This window comes from Alosa sapidissima, chromosome 11, assembly GCF_018492685.1.
Source record: "Alosa sapidissima isolate fAloSap1 chromosome 11, fAloSap1.pri, whole genome shotgun sequence".
NCBI lineage: Eukaryota > Metazoa > Chordata > Actinopteri > Clupeiformes > Clupeidae > Alosa > Alosa sapidissima.
The window spans coordinates 18,909,840-18,930,344 of NC_055967.1; the positions used below are offsets into that span (position 1 = coordinate 18,909,840).

General features: G+C 40.9%; 1 protein-coding gene across 7 annotated transcripts; it reads right to left on the reverse strand.

Annotated features, from left to right (window-relative positions):
* Positions 1-147: 147 nt before the first annotated feature.
* On the reverse strand, positions 148-14,905 carry LOC121724051 (inner centromere protein). 7 transcript variants are annotated; one of them, XM_042110370.1, is made up of 22 exons: positions 14,732-14,905; positions 13,649-13,798; positions 13,453-13,560; positions 12,662-13,236; positions 11,937-12,003; positions 11,455-11,539; positions 10,472-10,616; positions 10,116-10,149; positions 9,913-10,003; positions 9,130-9,267; positions 8,960-8,977; positions 8,320-8,429; positions 7,429-7,546; positions 7,017-7,106; positions 6,637-6,785; positions 6,209-6,338; positions 4,571-4,654; positions 3,362-3,445; positions 2,728-2,817; positions 2,144-2,230; positions 840-987; positions 148-722 (listed from the first exon to the last, which is right to left on the reverse strand). In XM_042110370.1, exons 2-22 carry the CDS (start codon positions 13,786-13,788, stop codon positions 538-540), a joined length of 2,676 nt encoding a protein of 891 aa, XP_041966304.1. In that variant the 5' UTR covers positions 13,789-13,798; positions 14,732-14,905; the 3' UTR covers positions 148-537. The 7 variants fall into 7 exon arrangements, with proteins under 7 accessions (XP_041966304.1, XP_041966305.1, XP_041966302.1 ...); XM_042110371.1 differs by having other exon boundaries at positions 6,209-6,323; positions 10,472-10,619; XM_042110368.1 differs by having other exon boundaries at positions 10,472-10,619.
* Positions 14,906-20,505: the final 5,600 nt, after the last annotated feature.

Sequence of the window (20,505 nt, forward strand, 5' to 3'; positions counted from 1 at the left end):
AGGTCAGACTATTATGTCTATGTCCTTCTTTACTACATTATCACATCCTTGAAGAAATTATTACTCAGACGAGAATCCAAAACTGAAAATGTATGGAGTTCAAAGAGACAATGTAATTATTGCACTCAAAAAGTTTACAAAACCATATCAATCGGTCACGTCGGGATTTATTCATCTTAGCAACTAAATCAAAATGTGTATGCTACTTTTGGATCAGACATACAACCAGCCATGACAGAACACATTTACAGCAAGGTGAAGAATACAAATACACAGAAACTGTGTAGGAAAACACATAAAGGCATCTTTTTTGAAATGCACAACAAAACCAGACAGAAAAACTGTTTGACATCAGGAAAGAAAAAGTATACAATACAGTTCACCAATCATGTCCAGACTACACTATTCCACACACTCTCCCATTCACATAATTTCCTTCTACTAGGACAAACTTTATTTGAAAAGTCAAAAAAATGACTAGGCAAAAATTGTAAAAATATAAAATAAAAATAAAACTTTTATCCCAAAACAGTCTCTTCAATGGGACAGACTGCCCATTCGAGGAGGAGAGTGCCATACAGCAGAGCTGGTTCTTTTGAAAAAGCGTGGTTTGCTTTTGTGGAATATCCGTTCCAGCTTGGGCATCTCCACGACCCCAAAGTACGCGTGAAGATCAACGGGGTCATAGTACTGCTTCATGATGGCCTGCTGAAGCTGAAGACCTGGAAATGAAACCAAACAGAGAAATGTATCAGATTAAGATTTTCTGCAGTCTTCGGAGTTTTGTTTTAGTGACCAATCAAGATTTTTTTTTTTTTTAAAAAAGGAAAAAAGCCTACCCTCTGCCCAGGACGGAATGGGTTTCTTTGGCGCCGATTCGTCATCAGTGGAGTCGTCACTGTTCTGGTCCATCCCATAATCTTCAGGGTTAAGCAGTGTAGTGATTTTCTTGCCTTTTGGAGTGATTTCATAAGATTGTGGTGAATTCTGCAAAAAGATAAAAGGAGAGAGGATGAAGCCCTTTGTTGGATGCTCTGAATGCGTGGAATGGGTTTATTGTCAGATTTATTGTGCGGAATTGTGAGGCATTTCCATAGCACTATTATTTTATGTATCAAATATATGTTTAAGATGGTCTGGAACTGTCTAGCGATTTATTCATATTCAGAAGTTAGGTTACACCAAAAGACATTCAATAAAATGATTTAAATGCAGTGGGTTAATAAAAGATGATCAAAAGAATACCACACAGTGAAGAAAACACACACAAACACATACACACAAAAACAAAAAAACATCGCTCCTCCAAATCAAACTCCAAACCTCTCCAAGCACACCACAGGGTTCCCACTAAGTCATTCATTTTTACTAAAATGTAAAATTCCATGACTTTTCCCTGACAAAAAATATGAATTTCCATGACTTACTATATAATGAATGGCACAATATACCGGCCAATGATTTCAGAGCAGCCGCGCAGCGTTCAAGAATCTTTTACTTTTTTATAGCGGGAGATGAATAAATGGGCATTGAATAAACAAAGCTGGGCAAGCAGTAAAGCTAATATCTAGATATACACCAATTATGCGTGGAAATATTTGTATTAATGTATTTTGGCAAGTAAATTTTAAACTGCTACAACAACATTCCCCGATATGCCATGACTTTGCCCCAAGAATTATAAAATTCCCTGACTTTCCATGTCTGGAATAGAGTTTCCAAAATTCCATGATATTCCAGAAATTCCATGACTCCAATTATGTCATCACTGATTTTCATATATGATTTGGTTTCATCAACAACTAAACCACTGAATGGCTCTCTTGATTCTCAATGAACATTTCCAGATCACTGTTGCAGGTTGTTTTTACTAAGCAGGGGCGTGTTTCCCAAAACCATAGTTGCTAACTAATTTAGGAACTATGTTTTTTTGGAAACGCACCCCAGGTTTAGCAGCAGGTTAGTAAACAACCCTTGGCACACGACAGGTCACCCAAACATAAGTGAGAGTAAAATGAGGACCACTGCTGGACCCATAGTGCACGTCAACTTGTGTTCATGCAACACCAACAAACCACTGTGAAGTTGTGAGGACCAAGCCTATACATCAACAATTGTTCCATAAAACCCATCACCAATGTACCTCAACGTCCAGTGTGACGTTAGAATCTAGCACTACAGTGGAATTAAGCCCTGATGTCGTCCCCACTGGAGTCTTCATCACAGAGTTCTGGGGGACAGAGCGGCCATGTCACTGAAGGACACCCACTAGCTAGGCACTGACTAGTGAGGCAAGCCTCAATCCCCTAGAGAGAGATTAACCCTTATTCAAAATGACTTCAAGGCCTAAAATGTGGTTTTGTCCACTGACAATCATTTACATAAAGTAAGGTAGGCATTTTGAAGCATGAAAAAAAAAAAAAAAAAAAAAAGGTCAGTCAATGGGCCTCAAACAGCAATATTCACTTACATTTCTTTCACATTTTCTTTTAAGAGAAAAAATAAGAGAACTTAAGTCAGGGTGCAACAAGCACTCTAAACCATCCAAATTTGCTGGATGATAAATCCCACACTTAAACTGGATCATAAACTAGATGTGCTCTGCCAATTGTTCGTAATTAGCACAAGTAATGCCCCATAACAGTTAACACAATATACAATAGGTTGGCTGCAACAAACACAATTATGGTGATTAAATGAGGAATGAAACCTATGATGGCACCATACCTCAACATCAACAGTAACATTCAACGCCCCTTTGTGAGACATGCTGAGAAGAGCCGCTCCTTTGCTCAATGGAGTCTTCAGAAGAGTACCCTAAAGCAGAGAAAGGGGACGCATTAAACAGTTATGGCAAAACAGTAGGACTACAGAAGTTTTAAGGGGGTTAGATTGGGTGCTTTGTCTACACCAGGGGTTCCCAAACTTTTCCACAACAAGGCCCCAACAAATACCACTAGGTTCTGGCCAAGGACCCCTTGATGTGTTATTAAACCCATCAACAATTCTATGGCAAATGTAAAAATACATTCTGCTAATCCTAATAATTATTTTAGCCACAAGCACTTCGCGATGGCGCATACAGTGTGTAAAAATTGCATTTGAGGCTTTCTGCTATGAGAGCTATAACTCTACTATTATTCACAGTCTTTATCATGGAAAATATAATGTTCAGATATGCGAAAAAATTATTATAATGGCATTGAATAACAACCCTCATAGTAATATGTATACTTTACATTTTTCAAATGTATTTGTTGCTTTTATTTTTCCTTCCAACTTGCTGAGGCCCCCCCACTTTGAAAACCGCTGGTCTACACAATGAACAAATCTATGCATTTCTAGAATGCAGAATGTGTACCTCGAGATCAACTGTAACGTTGAGTGCAGGCCCTTTGTTGATGGTTGTATTGAGCAGAGTTGTCTTGCTCGCTGTGGCCTTCAGCTGTGGGTTTCAAAGGAAGGATTGGAGAAATAAGATTCACTTTGCATAGCAGTAAAACGGTTGAAAACGGTGAAGCTTCCTAGCTAACAAATGTGTAAGGTATTCAATTGACACAGCAGAGCATGAACTCCACTCCAGTTTCCACTGAAAATATTTCTCTGGTCTCACTTGAGTCATTAGTGGTGGTAGAAATCCACAAGTCAAGGAACGAAGGACAACCACTTAAAATGAAAAGAACAAAATTCACAATCAGCTAAAAAATACTCTAACCTTGAATGTTTGAACTCACTTTATATGGGGCTTCAGTGAGCACTAAGCAGGGTTCCCACTCTAGGTGAAATGTAAAATTCCACGACTTTTCCCCGACAAAAAACTGAATTTCCATGACCTACTATATAATAAAGGGTACAATATACCGACCAACTATTTGAGAACAGTCTATGCGTGCAAGAATATTTAACTTTAGAGTGGCAGATGAATAAATGAGCATTGAATAAACAAAATTGGATTAACCACAACTCAAGCAAGTAGTAAAGCTAAATAACCAACAATTCTGAGTGGAAATAGATTTGCATTAATGTAATTTTGCATTAAGTTCATTTTAAACTGCTACAACAAAATTGCCTAATATTCCATGACTTTGCCCCCAAAGTGATAAAATTCCCTGACTTTCCACGTCTGGAATACTTTCCAAAATTCCATGATATTCCAGAAATTCCATGACCCGTGGGAACCCTGACTAACGGCTCCCGCACACAATTGCGTGCGTTGCAGTGCTGGAGACGCATCCCGTCCACTTTACATGGGCTTACGTCATCTGTTGCCGAACTGAATTGTGGGTCCGTTGCGTCGCGTTGCTCCCATCACTCGCGTTGAGAAGTTCAGCTGTTGCTGCACCGACGGACGGCACCAGCCATTCAAATTACGAACAAGCGAAAAACAGACGGCACCAGCCAATCAAATTACGGTTATACCTTAAGTCATTTGCATAGCTACCGTCGGGAACACCCACTGGCATGCGTTGACGGAACGCAGCTGTGTGCGGGAGCCGTTAGGCAGCGGGGGTAGACGAGGCACTGCTAGTGTTTCTGTAAGCAATCATTCAGATCACGATTCACTACTGACCTGAGCTTCTTGTGCAGCAGCTGCAGCCGCCGTAGCGGCCGCGACACGTCTCCGTTCTTCCTCAGCCCTCCTCTGTTCGTCCTCCTGGAAACAGATAGTCATGCACGTGCCAATCAACAAACGCACATTTTAGCTGTCATTTTGGACACAAGCTTCAAAGCTTGTGGGACACAACAGTAACTATGGGGGGGTGAGACCAACGCTCCGAGTCAGAATGGTCGCCATTGGGTGACATCCCCAAAAGAAATATGAAATAGAATATGAAATATGAAAAGGAGAAAGTGCCGATCAAGCCCACGTAAGTGTTGCAAAATGACCAATCATTCTCAGCTCTTGGCCTGAATAAGCACAGAAGTTTAAATCAGACTGCAGGGTGTCTACAAGTTAAATGTAAGACTTTAAAGACCTTTTAATACCACTTCTACATTAAATGTAAGACCAAAATGGAAATATACAGTACTCTTTCCAAGTAAACTCACTGAACAGTGCGGTAAAATGACAATAATCGGTTTAAACTTCTTTCACTAAGACAAACCCAACCTCCTACCACAAGCCCACCACATAACTGTATGACTGTTTGACGACACCAAATTAGCAAGTATTTCTTCCTGATTGCCGAAACTTTTGTTTTCTTTTTTCTGTCGGTCTGCGGTTCTTTGCGGTCTGACTTGACTTTGATCAATTACTCAGCAAATTACCAGACGAGTGACAGAAGCACCGGCCATAATTAGACTCCGTGGCTCCACGGACAAGCAGTCTCCTTGTAGTTTGAGAAACGCTGAAGTAGCCCAATTGGCCATCAACCATTGGAGGTATATTGCCGTTACTTCACGTCATCAAAAGCTGCACAGTAGACAAATGGGCTCTGACCTAATCATAGACAACGCAGAGCATAACGAGAATATTCGACCTGGCAGAACAGATTACCTCCGTTTTCGGTCACATGACTAAAAAAACATTTAAGACCCATCTAATCTGAATTTAAGACAATGTAATACTTTAAGGCCATATTTTAGGAAAAGTGATTTTAAAGACGTTAAGACTTTTTAAAGGGAAACTTGGCAGGATTTCCCCCTCTGCTGGAGAAATAGTGCATTATGCCATTTTAAACTGTGGGAAAAGGTAAACGATAAAGCACATGGATTTGTTTACAAGCTAGCTAATGGTTAGCAAGTTTGGCAGAACTATGTGGATGTTACAAGGTAAGAAACACGATTTAAAACGAGTTTCTTGTTTCTCACTTCTCTTTCCAGGACGGTAGTCTCAATGTTGCAAGGTTGGTTTTCCGCCTGGGGACGCTAGGCGCAGAGGGTAAAGTCACCATTTTCATCGGAACAGGTCATTTAACCATCCAAATGATTTCTAAACGGGTTTATTACGTTGAAATAGTTGCCAAGTTCCCCTTTAAGGACCTGCGGTCACCCTGACTGTCAAGGTCACTGAGTGCAATTTCTCACATCATATTGCAGATATCAGTTCAGCTCTGGTCTTAAGGTCTCTTTATTAGCCATACAACATGATATAAAACACAACACGTTGCCATATTTCCCAAATACATCCCCTTCTCGACTGAACAATATAAAAATGGCTTGAATGTGACATTTTAAACGGCGCTTGGTCATTCTCAGCGCTACTCACCCTCTGTCTCTTCTCCTCCAGCAGCCTCCTCTTCTCCTCCAGCTCCCTCCGCTCTTTCTCCCGGGCGGCCCGCTCCAGCTCCAACTGAAGCGCCAGGGCCTTCTCCCTCTCCTGCCTCTCCTTCTCCTGTCTGGAAAACAGGACACGCAGCAGAGAACGTTTACTACGGCGATCAGATCAAGATGGAATCAGCAAGGGGTAGGTGAGCGCGCTTTGGTGTTGGACATGGATAAGGGATTGCAGGGACTGATATCTACTAGGTAAGCATCTACTGGCACAAAGTGGGCAAAAATTAGCTTGGTAGTAGACGTGAACAGGGAATTGTGAGCATGCACCCTATCCGCATGGCGCCAAGGTAGAGATAGAACATAGTGCGCCAGGTAGAGAACATAGTGCGCCAAAGTGAGTGAGCACCACATAGAACAAACCTCTCAGCAGCTGCGCGTCTCTCCTGCTCTCGCTCCTGCTCCCTCTTCAGCTCGAGCTGCCGGCGGGCATCAGCCAGCTTGCGTGCCCGCTCCTCTTCCTCGGCCTTCCTCTTGGCCCGGAGCTCCTGCTGACGCTTCTCCTCCTCCTCCTGAAGACACACAGAAAAAAGGTTCCCGGTGTTTATTTAAAAGTGAATTGACTAAATGACCTTTCCTTTCCATTTCCATGACCTTATATTCCATAAAACATCAACTAGCCTACGAAATAGAATTCCATTCTTTCGAAACAGTCCTTGGGAAATTTGAATTAAAATTAAGGTTTGAGACATATGTTGTCTTAATCCTTTTGGCCACCAGTGTACAGTCATGCCCTACTGTACCTGCTGCAGCTTCCTCTTCCTGGCATCCTCCTCCTGCTTCCTGCGCAGCTCCAGCTCCTGCTGCCGCTTGGAGGCCACTGTCTTCTTGGCCTAACCGCCACACATTAATGGAACAATGGACCGTTTTATGTTAAATAAACATAAAAATGAGCATAAATTACTCCCCTTTTCCAGTCAAGTGCATAAATAAACTCTAAACCTTAGAACATCGTTTACATGACTCATGCATGGACAATGTATTTAACCTTTAGCGACTCATTTAGCTAACCGACAGACAGACCTCGGGGCAAACAGATTCAATTTTAAAGTCTTTGTTTTGAGTTTTGAAAATTGTCACAATACAGCATTCCATAGCAGGTAATATCATGACCAGCACAACGTGCATAAGTAACATTTGAGCTGCGTGGCGCACCTTCTCCTTTTCGTTAATCTGGGCCATCTTCTGCTCCACTTTCTTCCTCTTCTCCAGCTCCGCCTTCTCGCCTCGCTCACGGGCCTCCAACACACGCCTCAACCGCTCCTCCCTCTGCCTACACACACACACACACACACACAAACATAAGCCAAAGTACCTTCTAAACCAATAAGACCAACTACAAAGTCCTAACCAATAAAACTAACACTGCATTGAATAACATAATTATGGAAGAAAACATAGAGTAGAGTAAAAACATATATGCATTCATTTAAATGGAGGCATGTTCTATGAAATCTCATTTTAGTATGATGTAAAGGATACATTAACACTCATAATGGATGTTATGCTAATGAATTGGATAGGGTATAATTCCTAGGTAATCACATGGGCAAAATATGTTCCCTTTACAAACATACTAAGCACATGTGCATGTATTCTGTACACAGTACATACATGTAAATGTGTTCCCTTTACAAACATACTAAGCACATGTGCATGTATTCTGTACACAGTACATACATGTAAATGTGTTCCCTTTACAAACATACTAAGCACATGTGCATGTATTCTGCACATATATGTAATATGTTCCCTTTACAAACATACTAAGCACATGTGCATGTATTCTGCACATATATGTAATATGTTCCCTTTACAAACATACTAAGCACATGTGCATGTATTCTGTACACAGTACATACATGTAAATGTGTTCCCTTTACAAACATACTAAGCACATGTGCATGTATTCTGCACATATATGTAATATGTTCCCTTTACAAAACATACTAAGCACATGTGCATGTATTCTGTACACAGTACATATATGTTGGCAGTACAGCTGCAAGTGATCGGACTGCACTGTTGGTACTCAGTGCAACTTACCTTTTGAGCTCTTCGTTTTTCTTCCTCCTGTCCTCTTCCATCTTTTTCTTTCTTTCATTTTCTTGTTCAGTTTTTTTGTTGTAAGCCTCAAGCTTTTGCCGTTCCCTCTCCTGTGAAGAGTTTTAGAAATTACATTATTAAGTCAGGCCTACAATGATACGGAAATGTGCATTTCTGCATTAGCTACAGTGAAACTTGGGAGGCATCAGTGAATTATTACTCAACCCAAAGGTGAAGTCTTAATGCAGCATGTGACTGTTATTGCAGTTAGTTACAGGAGACATGGATTGGAACACTTATCTCTTGTTGTAGCATTCTAAATCCTGCATGAGATTCATCTAAAGAAAAATGCATTCCCGTTGCAGAATTTATCGAGTAACTATTTCAAAACATATTAGCTATGAGGGGACAGCTTTGTGAACAAGGAGGGGGGGTGACCCAACATCCCTTAACTGGCTCATTTTGTTAAAAGCATACACCCATAAACACAGACCATGGATATCCTTCACCCAAGACATGAAGGCTGAATGAAGAATGAAGACAGACAACATCCCAAAGACACAGGTGAGCCAACAGTGTTGGGTTTAATCAGTGCTAAAAGCAAGAGCACACACACAAACCCCCATGAGCTCACACTTACCACTAAACCAATAGAAAGCTGCGGAGACAAAGGCACCCCAGTTAGCAGCTCACTCCATAGTATGCCTTCATCTTTGCACACATTTAGAATGTACACCATACAAACATGTAGAAACTCTACATACGCACAGCATATGCGCATTCAGACAGTAAACCGGTGCTTGCGCATACCTTGGGGTCAACCCTGCCAGGAGTGCCATGCTTGATGAAGGACATGACCGAGCTGCGGCCTAGGGACCCAGGGGTCATCATCAACAGCTGGTTCTTCTGTACAGTGTGGATGAAGGACTTCATGTTGGGTTTCACTGCCTGTTGTGCGAGAGGGTGGAAGGACATGAAGAAACTGCAGGCCAGCATAGACTTAAAACTATGTAGCCAGCTGGTTACATTTTTGAAAGCTTGGGTCTTCTTTTGTACCGGTCACCTTTTACTTAGCTCCATTTTACTGTTAGAAATGTGAGCGATGATTTCTTATAGTACCTACAGACAGGGTTCCTACACATTTTCCATTTCAAAATTCCATACTCAAATTTCCAAACTTCTCGGTAGATTTTTCTGACCATATTCGACATTGCGGCCACTTCTGGTTTGGGATAACTCGGTGAAAACAAAGGTATGGACAACTGAAGTGAATTTTAAAAAAATGACACTTAATATTCATCCATTTAGGTGGGTCATTTTTAGTTGCATCTTGACGATGGGGACTGACAGTTAAGCTACACAACAGTAGGGATGGTTCATTATGACCTGCGTGAAGTGATTAGTACTGCAAATGCAATAGTCTGGAAACACATAGTTCTTCATACCTTTGTTTCTTTTTTCCATACTTATCCAGACCTGGAAATTACTCAAATCAAATTCCATACTTTTCCAGGTTTTCCATACTGCGTAGAAACCCTGTACAGATAACTAGTGTCTGAAACATCAAACCTTTGTAAATAAAAAAGGCCTTACCGACTGAGAGACATTTTTAGGAGATATCTTCTTCTTGGGCACGTCCTCTGATGTACTGTCCACCCTGCGCTTAAAGCCAAAGCGAGACATCCTGAGAGAGAAGAGTCAAAAAGGTTTGTCATCATGTATACGCTCTCTCACACAAAAATAGCCAAATAAACAACCAAATAAATAAACAAATATGTAAAGAAATGATTACTCACGACTGAGTTCCTGCCGGTGTCTTACCACCCTCACCTGCAGAGACAAGATTCTCTTTAAATAAACACTTAATCACACACAAACACACTGCAATGTCAAATCCCACATCTTTTATGATCTTCCTGGGTGCTGACAGTTGCAAAATGTTGTTTAAAGGGAAGAACAGAAATGGTCTTTTTCTGCTCTCAAATTTGCATGTGACTGGAGTCCAATTACAGTGATCTTTCAAAATTCCAGTAACACAGCTTTGAGAACTGAGAAACTCCAGGAAGAAGTCGTGCCATTTACACATCTCCTGATTACAGTCCAGGTAACCAGCTGTTAGTGAATGTCAGCCCTTAAGGTGGCAGTCAGTTACCGGACACTGATGGAGGGGTCTGGGGCTTCTCGATGCGGGAGACTGAGACGGCGGCCGTGGGGGTGGGGGTGTTTTTAGCCATGGAGCGTGTGTAGCGGGTGACTGGCTCACCGGGCTTTACTGCCTCCGGTCCGCCTTCCTTCTCCCGCTAAGAGAAACAGAGAGAAGGTTGTGATGACAAAACCCAACAGGAAGCAAGCTACAGACTGATTACACATGCAACACATATCTGCACTGTATGTCTGAGTGAGGGTCATTACCGAAGAGCAAAGCTTTCATTATTTTGACATTAAATCTGTATTGTCAATATAGGCCTTGCTGAATAGTATAGACAAATTACGTGCCATTTGCCAATGGCAGTGGAGAATGTTTATCTTCATATCAGTTCCATGATCGCTATATGTTGTGTCATGTGCAGACTTGCACACTGAGAGATAATGCTATGAAAGGAGGCTTGAGGGTTGTTTTTTTCCCCTTCCATATTGCATATTCTTGTTACTCTGCCACTAAAGGGTATAATTAACAATTACGTAAACAAAGAAGAACAAAGTAGTAAAACATATAGACCTCTCCAGAAAAAGTCCCGCCTCCGTAACTTCCGTATCCATCCAACTTCCTGGCGTCGATTGTCTATGGGAAATAACATGGCGTTTCGAAATATCATACCGGTAAAACATCTGTAGGTAGCGAGACTAGATGGCAGAAGTGTGTAGACCAATCTGCCCAGCAGCTTTTTCTACTTTGTCACCTACAGAGTTTGACAGGTACGATCTTTCAAAACGCCATGTTATTTCCCATAGACATTTGACGACCGAAGGTTGGATGGATACGGAAGTTAGGGGGCGGGACTTATTCTGGAGAGGTCTATTGGTAAGCCAAACTGTTATTTCAAACAATGGTATTGGCCCAAAATTTCACAATTGGTGCATCCCTGGTTTTGAACAGGGAGAGATTTGGGGGATGGGGGGTTATGAAATGTGTACCTCAGAGTCCTCTACATCCGGTTCCACCACGTTGATCTCTGGCACAGGACTGGACTCAATCACAATGACACCTGGTTCTTCAACGCTAGAGCAGCACATTGAAAGTGTTAAAACAAGTGACATTTTCTCTCATCTGACTTTTTTGCAGAGAAATGCTCATTGTGAACAAAATACATAACATCAAATCTTTCTGAAAAATATTTCTGCAGTGTGCAGTCATCTGAAATATAATGCTTATTGTAAAGGAATTATTATTATCACTGTATAACCATTTGCGTACGCAGAAATGTTGTTGTGCACTTATAATGCCAGTTCAGTGAAAGTTGATGAGGATGGAAGTTAGAGCTGTTTACAGTATTCTTCTCTGGTCTGTCTAAAACCAAACCCATGGCAACCTTTCACAGACAACATAAAACTACAATGAAAGTCTAGACATTACAGCACTTGATGTTCACCTAAAGATTCAGAAATCAGATACTCACTCTCCAACCTTCTCCTCCCTCTCCATCTCCTCAACTTCCTCTCCATCTGTGTCAAGGCAGATGTCCTCTAAACATACAGGAATCAGAGGAGAGAAAAAAACAGCATCAGTGAAGAAGTTGGCACTTTTTAATGTTACTCGCCCTATTATGGACCTGCATGGTTATTACCTGCAAAGATATTACTGAATGGATGTCAACAAAAAAAATGGTGGGGAGATGGTACACTAGGTGGGGATGAACCCCGTTACATTTTTGCTCAATATGGCTGAACATAAATCCTAAAATACAGATCACAATAGACCGAATTCCCAACTCGTAACAAAATAATTTCTTTTGCCTTGCTTGGCTTCACCACATCACTTTCATAAATGCCTCTAGCGAATATCATCTCCTTAATGGGCATCATCAGTACCAAAAATTACAGTGAAATTACTTCACATTTTCCATTCTACGTTCTCACGACCCATCACAACATGACCAACCAAATTTACACAGCATACAAAACACACAATATATTCCACTTACACGTAGCCTAGTCAGAATAAGTTCTGTTATATAGAAGATCTATTCTATTGACCGTATACATGATGACATTTTAATGGATACGATGGTTATGCTTGCTTAACGGGGGCCTTTATCCAAATCATGCAAATGATTTTTCATGGCATCATTATATCGCCATTTGAGTCTTTTGCCATATCGCCTACTGGGTTGTTAGGACTCACCACCAACAGAGCTGCTGCAGGCCGATCTGCTCATCCTGGCCTTCTTCTTCAGGAAGGAGCGTCTGGAGGCCCTCCTCACTGCCTCCTGTGTTAGGCTTCTCCTCAGGCCAGCCAGGGAGTGCCGTGCGGTCATCGACCGTCGCACAGAAGTGCGGGACGGCGGACCCTGAGGAGTGTCCGGCACCACTGTGGCTTTCGATACCTGAGCATCCTCCACTTCCTCAGACTCCACAGCCGCCGGGGTTGGGGAAGAGACCTGGGGAGGCTGGGCAGAGTTGGCTGACTCTGTTTCCATGGCTTTAACCGGAGCCTCCTCCTCTTCCTGGATGGGTTCCTCCTCCTCAAAGGTGTCATCATCCACTTCCTGTAGAGATGCGGAGGCAGTGGTGGGCTTGTTGCGCGTGCTGCGTTTCACTGGCCCTTGCTCCGCAGCTGATTTGGCATTGTTACGACGGGTTCTACGCTGGGGCTCCTCGACATCTGGCTCTGCGCTTGCGGATGGGCTCTCAGGGATAGCGTTCAGGGAAAGCTGCACTGAGGAACGCCGCAGGTTGCTGCGCTTGCCCTTGGAGAGGCTGAAAGTCAAAGCAGCGGGAGTCTTAAAATCATATTAAGACATCTTTACAGGAGAAAAATAATAATAAAAGGACTCTTGATTTATAGTAAATATAAGTCTAGACATTTCAGACATACCATATCATATCAACCTGATACCATCCTATTCATTCACAATCTTAAGACAAATAAAATTCACTAAAAGCATGACACATCACAGATAAACAAAGTCTCACCGTCTTTTGGCTTTATTCTCATTCTGTCCGACAGACACCCGTCTCCTGCGATTGGTCTTCTTTTGGGATGGAGTCTTGGGCATTAACTCTGGTTCTGTGTTGAAGTCACTGCAACAAAATATTACACAGGGGTAAACAAAACAAACTTGGCTAGTGACTTCTGGTCAAATTTCACAAAAATAAGCTTTTGCCCAACCTGGAGAACATTCTCTGTGCCTCCTGCTCAATCTCCTCCAGCCACACCATGTGGACATCATCGATCTCTTTCAGGAAATCCTCCAGTTTTCCGCTGAAAACCTGCATGAGGTTATGCGTCGACTCCAGTAGGGAACTCATGGCGACGGCCCTGTGAACAGAAGCCACTAAATTTAAGGACCGAAGCGATGACATGCTAGTGCGCTTGCCATCTTAAAACCGTCGATGCGGAGAAACACTTGGGCTATTATTTTAGAATTTTTGGACTATCGTGTCTGTCTGTGCTGTAAAATAGCTATGCAAAGTTGCAATCAACAAAACAAATAAACAAGCACTGTTACTCAAGATATTAGCATTGACTGTTACTTTGGTGACTTCATCTACGGTAACAGAACAAAGACTTCCTTAACGTTAACGTTACAGGTGACTTGAAATATGCAGCAACATGGCAGTGCCAGGACAAGTAATATTTGAACAACAACTTCGTTTGAACCTGACAGACACAAACTCACAAACATCCATACGAATGCAATTTAATAGAACATAACCTTATAACCTTAGTTGAGTGCCATAACTCATCACCAGAAGTTAAAGTTAGCCAATTCTGGAACTGGGCAGTTAGCAAAGTTCGCCCTTTTCTAATTATGTTACATGCACATTTCTGACTTGTATACAAATGAAATACAATATTTTCTAGATATCACGAATATATACGGTTGTACAAATGTCCTTAGGAAACGACACAACAATGTTTCGTTGATAACAGTTATGCGTGGAAGCATAGCAACTTGGCTAATAACGTTGAATTGCAATGACGTTAACGTTACATTTGAAAACATCACAGCTGCAAGTGGTGTGTTAAGTTGGAACTTTAAATGTTTACCCCAATAAACTTAATGTCAAAATGCAACCCCGACTTACTGTTAATGTTTCCAACAAAAGGCCAGCGTTAATTTGGCTATCTAAGTTGAGTGAGTTGTTGATTTCCAAAAGGACATGCTACTAGCATCTAGCTAACGGTAGCCAACCAGCTGAATAAATATCTAAAAATGTAACGTTAGCGGTTATAAGGAACACGTCCTACCTTATTCCCTTCAAACACAAATCAGACGGTGGGATCTTCTAAGAAAAACTACTGTAATCCAAATTATGCGATCTGATATTGTCAAAAAATACTAGCTCGCTAAATTCATTCCGAATCAAAAGTCATATTTCCTCTCTTTCTGTAAGCATAACTCCACTGCAGCCTGCCACCCGCTCAAACGGTTTAAATAGTTTTAAAATCCAAAGAACCAATGGTAGGATGTTCCTCAGGTCTGTTTGAAAAACCATGCATACCATTCGGCGGTACATTTGTCTATCGTCATACAACTGTCCAATTAAACCTCTCTGGGGGCGGGGTCTAAGATTTAAGGCGGTGTTATCACAGGATTCTCAATTCTCATTGGGAAACACAACTGGAAGACGGGACTAGATTCAGAGCTGTTGTTGTCTTTGGTCAGTTTTAGGTCTGTAATTCAAATCATCCAATCGCAAGTCTAGTGTTGGCTATACAGGAAAGGAAAATGTTTCCAAAACTACAATGCATGGATTTGAGCTCATAACAAAGTTAATCTGAAAAAGAGATCACAATATTTCGCTAAAAAGCAGTAACGTTAAGGGCAGTTGGGTCCGGGAAGTTAGCATCGGAAGCTAGTTTGTTTGTTTATTTATTTATCCAACAGACCATGCTTTCTATGGTCACCTGTACCTTTCTGTCGTCTGTCTCATTTGAAGGCTGTACCAGAGCCCGTCTACTTCTGTCCGTCTGTCTCATTTGAAGGCTGTAGGCCTACCAGAGCCCGTCTAGACATTCTCTGGCTGTACCCTTGACAGTCTGTCTGATCCATAGACTCTAGGCCAGGGGTCTCAAACTCAAATGAGCTGGGGGCCAATTCTGCAACGTCATCTGATTGGAGGGCCGGCTATTTCTGAAAATGTAATGTTCTTTTTTTCAAATACCACACACAACTGCAAACAGAAAGTGCAAGTGTTTTTATCTAGTTTTAGACACCTGTGCTAGCAACCTTATCTTATAAATAAAATAATGATAAAATAAATATTAATACAAATTATAAAACAAATGAAAAGCATAAAAACAGGTATGTGTGTGTTTCACACCAAATAAAAATATTTTCCTCTCATAACTTTTTTAAACCTGGCAAACTATAGGCGTCAGGGTTAAGAAAGCAACACCATTGGATTTTTATGTCAAAATTTCAAAAGGCCATGGCTTGAAAGTGGTCAGAGATAAAGTCCTACTGTAAATGTAAAAATCTTTGAGTAAAACAAAAGTTTATGAAGGGGGTAAATTTACCCATCTAATTTGCCACTGGATGGCAAGCACCTCAAATGATGCACCTTTCTAAATACTGGATGAACATATTTGAGCAGGTTTACTTTCCTTTTTTCATATTACCCACATAACAAATTAACAGGAAAACGCCTAAGATGTATACCAACACCTAAGATGTATATGGTTTCTAAACCACAAGGCCTACAATAAAGTATTCTGGTCAAATCAGTTCCCATCGCGGGTAATCTGAAGTTCGCATCATATTGCGGGTGACTTTGTAGTTTAGAGCCCTATATTTCTACTAGCCCTGCTGTCTGTACCACGTCCATTACGGACACTATCATCACGATTACCACTGCAACCTCCAAGCTATGTTGGGCAGAGGGTCGAAATGAGCATGGTATGCTTAGTGGACACCGTCGTATACACACAGACAGCACCCGCATCGCTTCCGCGTCATTACAAATGCACGTCTTTGTGTTTCTCGCGTGTAATACAAGTATTTCCTGAAAACTTTGCGCAGCGATTTTTGGTTTCAATGAAGCTCTGGATGTCTAGCACATAGTGGAGCAGAGTAGGCTACAAATGAGATGTGTCACCGTACTTGGAACTATCGTCTATTTTAATCAGTATCGTTGTTTGTCGCAATTAAAAATAGTCTCAAGGGCCGGATTACATTATTATTTTGACATACGTCGCGGGCCGGGTGTACTTGGGTGTTTGAGACCCCTGCTCTAGGCCTACGTCTGATCGCACATCCAAACATTTCAGGTTATGGCCACACGGTGGCAATGTTGTACATGGTACCAAGAAATTAACTCTGTCTGGGCAGTGTTGCCAACTTAGCGACTTTGTCGCCATATTAGCGAGATTTCAGACCCCCGAAGCGACTTTTTTTTGTAAAATGCTACTAGCGACAAATCTAGCTACTTTTTCTGGCGTTCTTGGAGACTTTTTGAGACTCTGATGTGATGGCATGTACGTCCCTTTTTACTCTTCTGAGTGAGCAGTGAGTTCGGCTGTGCTGTGTAAGAGTCTCAGCGCTGTTTCGTTTGTGAATTAACCTACATCGAGTTCGCCCAAAGCGTTGCCCCATGATTATAAATTTAATGACTGGCCTATGTAGAATCAGCCCATGTTATCCACGGAAGTAGATGTTCTATAGACATAGCTGTCAACCCTCCCGTTTTTTCCGGGCTTCTCACGTATTTTAACTTTTTTCCCGCTGTCTTCCCGTTTTAATATTTTCCAGTAAAATATCCCGTATTTTAACAATCTCATAACTCTACCATAGCAATGTCAGTCCGAGGTGCTAACCAGTAGGCCACGGCTGCCTCCAAATTCTACCATCTCTGGAGTGATGCTATGGATATAGTAAAACTGTTTTTCGAGCTGATTGTATGGTGGCATTCCCCTGTTTTATGTAGATAGAACCCAGGTCATGCACCACAAGTAGCCTACAGGCTACGTTGTCAAATTATGAAGACACGTTTTCCCCTCAGGGGTATTACAGTTTTTCTCGATTGCTTTTACCTGCTTAAGTAAACTGGAATCCACTTGGTCTTCATGACTACTTTCTTTGCACAACAGAAGTCATCTCTTGCGAATGTGTTCACACATTTACATTGGGTTCACACATTTCTCACACCCTTTTGCAAAACAGTTAACACAGGTGTCATTCAAAAGCCCCAAACTCTATTGGTTTTCCCATGCTAAACAAAAGGAAAACATATTTTCACAGGTGGTATAGATTTCTTGCATAAGTCTGAATCTCTGATACACCTGTGTGAAACTCCTTTGCAATCAGCAATCATTCATTATATACAACCCCAAAACAGAAAAAGTTGGGACATTGTGTAAAATGCAAATAAAAACAGAATGTGATAATACAAGTCTCGTAAACCAATATTTATCAGCAAAAAGGACATAGACAATATATCAAATGTTGAAAATGAAAAATTGCACTATTTCATGGAAAATATATGTTAATTTTGAATTTGATGCCAGCAACATGTTTCAAAAAAAGTTGGGACAGGAGCATGTTTATCACTGTGCTGCTTCAACTCTTCAATTACAGTAACAAAATATTGTAAATGTTAAGGAACTGATAGATAGATAGATACTTTATTGATCCCCAAGGGGAAATTCAGGGGAGGAGACCAGTTACTAGAGTTTTGAGAGTGAAATGTTGTCCCATTACTCCCCGTCGTTCCGATAGGATTTCAGTTGCTCAACAGCATGGGGTATTCTTAGTCATTCCATTATGCACCTAATTAGACAAATCTGGACTGCAGACGGGCCATTTTAGCACCTGGACTCTTCCTCTGTGGAGAAATACTATTTAAATATGTGCAGAATTAATTTTGGCATTGTTTTCCTGAAATATTCAAGGTCTTCCCTGGAAAATACATTGCCTGGATGGGAGTATATGTTGCTCAAAACCTGTATACATCATTCAGAATTGAGTGTGCATGCTTTGCCAAATGTTGCTGCTGTAGGCACTATGCTCCTCCACACCATTATAGATGTTGGGTTTTGAACTGAACACTAAAACAAGTTCGATAGGTTGGATACTTGAATAGGCACTCTCCTCTTTAGCCCAGATGAGTCCATGATTTTCAAAAAAAATGGCAAATTTGGTATAAACACAGGGCCTTTTTCCATGTTACCTCAGTCCATTTTAGGCCCAGATAAGATGGTGGTATTTTCTGTATCATGTCTCAACGTTGGCTGTTTTGACTGTTACAATCTTGGCTGCAGTTTTTGAATTGAGTATCAAATTGTGCACATATAGACAATAGTTATCAGAGGTTTTCCTGAGCACCACCAATGACAGGTCTGGAAACAGGTCTGGTGTTGATGCAGTGCCATCTGAGGTCCAAAAGACCATGACCATCCAATTTGTTTTTCAGCTCTTTCCCTTGTTTGCTAAGATTTCTCTGGATTCTCTGAATGTTTTAATAATATTATGTCCTGTAGATGATGAACTCCCCAAATACTTCACAATTGCATCTTAAGAAACATTAAAAATACATTGTTTCATCATTTGTGCACACAGGTTTACACAGAAAAGTTGTGTAATGATAAAGAAAACAAAAGGAGGAATATTTCACAACTAAAGGTACTGGCAACACGATTGGATATGAAAAAGAGCATCCCAGAGAGGCAGGGTCCCTTAGAAGTAAAGTTGTAGGGGTATTCTATGTGCACAATTTGATACTCAATTCAAAAACTGCAGCCAAGATTGTAACAGTCAAAACAGCCAACGTTGAGACATTAGTGCCTACAGGGAATACCCCTACAACTTTACTTCTAAGGGACCCTGCCTCTCTGGGATGCTCTTTTTCATATCCAATCGTGTTGCCAGTACCTTTAGTTGTGAAATATTCCTCCTTTTGTTTTCTTTATCATTACACAACTTTTCTACCATTTTGTTAGCCCCGTCCCAACTTTTTTTGAAACATGTTGCTGGTATCAAATTCGAAATGAACATAAATTTTCCATGAAATGGTCAAATTTGTCATTTTCAACATTTGATATGTTGTCTGTGTCCTTTTTGCAACGAAATATGAGTTTAAGAAAGTTGCAGATTATTACATTCTGTTTTTATTCACATTTTACACAACGTCCCAACTTTTTCTGTTTTGGGGTTGTATAAGAGATGTCTGTTCTGTGTTGCTATTTGCAAGGCCTATGGATCTACAGTAATGCACATTTAGACAAAGTACTGTATTGCCTATTTGGTGGAGAAAACAGTACAAAAGGTGTTTACTGTAGGTTTACTGTAAGTTGTAGTTCAATGAAATTTACTGTATCTTGCTAGGTAACTGTATGTCTTACATGTCAATGGCAGTTACATCTTGGGAGGAATTAATAAATGATTTTTTTATTCAGTACATTTTGTCTTTTCACAGTTTTTGTTCATTTTGAGAACTAGATTTTGCATTTTGTTGTCTAGTGTGTAATGATTGATTAAAGAGTGTTTTTGAATTGGCAACAAGTTGTAGTGTTTGAAGGCAAGATTTGCTTTTGCTGCATGTTTTAAGTGTTTTGAGAGAGTAACAGCCTTTTGCAAGCAAAATGTGTCAGAGAGTGCTTTTGTCCAGAGTGCTTTTGTTCAGACACGGGTGTTATCTGTTTTGAGAACGTGATTTCAGAGTTGACACAGGTATTAAAACGATCGAGAAAAACTGTAAATTCCTTGTAGGCTACAGTATAAGGCAGGGGATTTTCTAGAGACCAAACAATCAAACTTAACAACAGCATTTCACTGGGGTTATCAAGCTGGTGTTCCTGCACCTTTCATTTATTGGTGGTTCGTTGAATTAAGACCTGAACATGCTCAAGACAGCTTGTACAGCCATTTGAAAACCACAGTAAAGTTACATATTGCTGTAGGGGAGTAAGTGAGTACAAGACACTGAATATGTACGTTTCTCAGTTTTACTGTATATGCTCTTTGCAGTTTCTACAGCATTGTGACAGAATTTGATAAGTTCAACAATTGTGTATGTAATGACTCA

Coding starts and splice junctions, on each gene's coding strand:
- LOC121724051 (XM_042110368.1), bottom strand. CDS start 13,788: ATGAGTTCCCTACTGGAGTCGACGCATAACCTCATGCAGGTTTTCAGC. Junction 11,540..11,936: donor AGGGAGGAGAAGGTTGGAGA/GTGAGTATCTGA, acceptor GTGCTGCTCTAG/CGTTGAAGAACCAGGTGTCA. Junction 6,786..7,016: donor GGAAGAGGAAGCTGCAGCAG/GTACAGTAGGGC, acceptor GTGTGTCTTCAG/GAGGAGGAGGAGAAGCGTCA.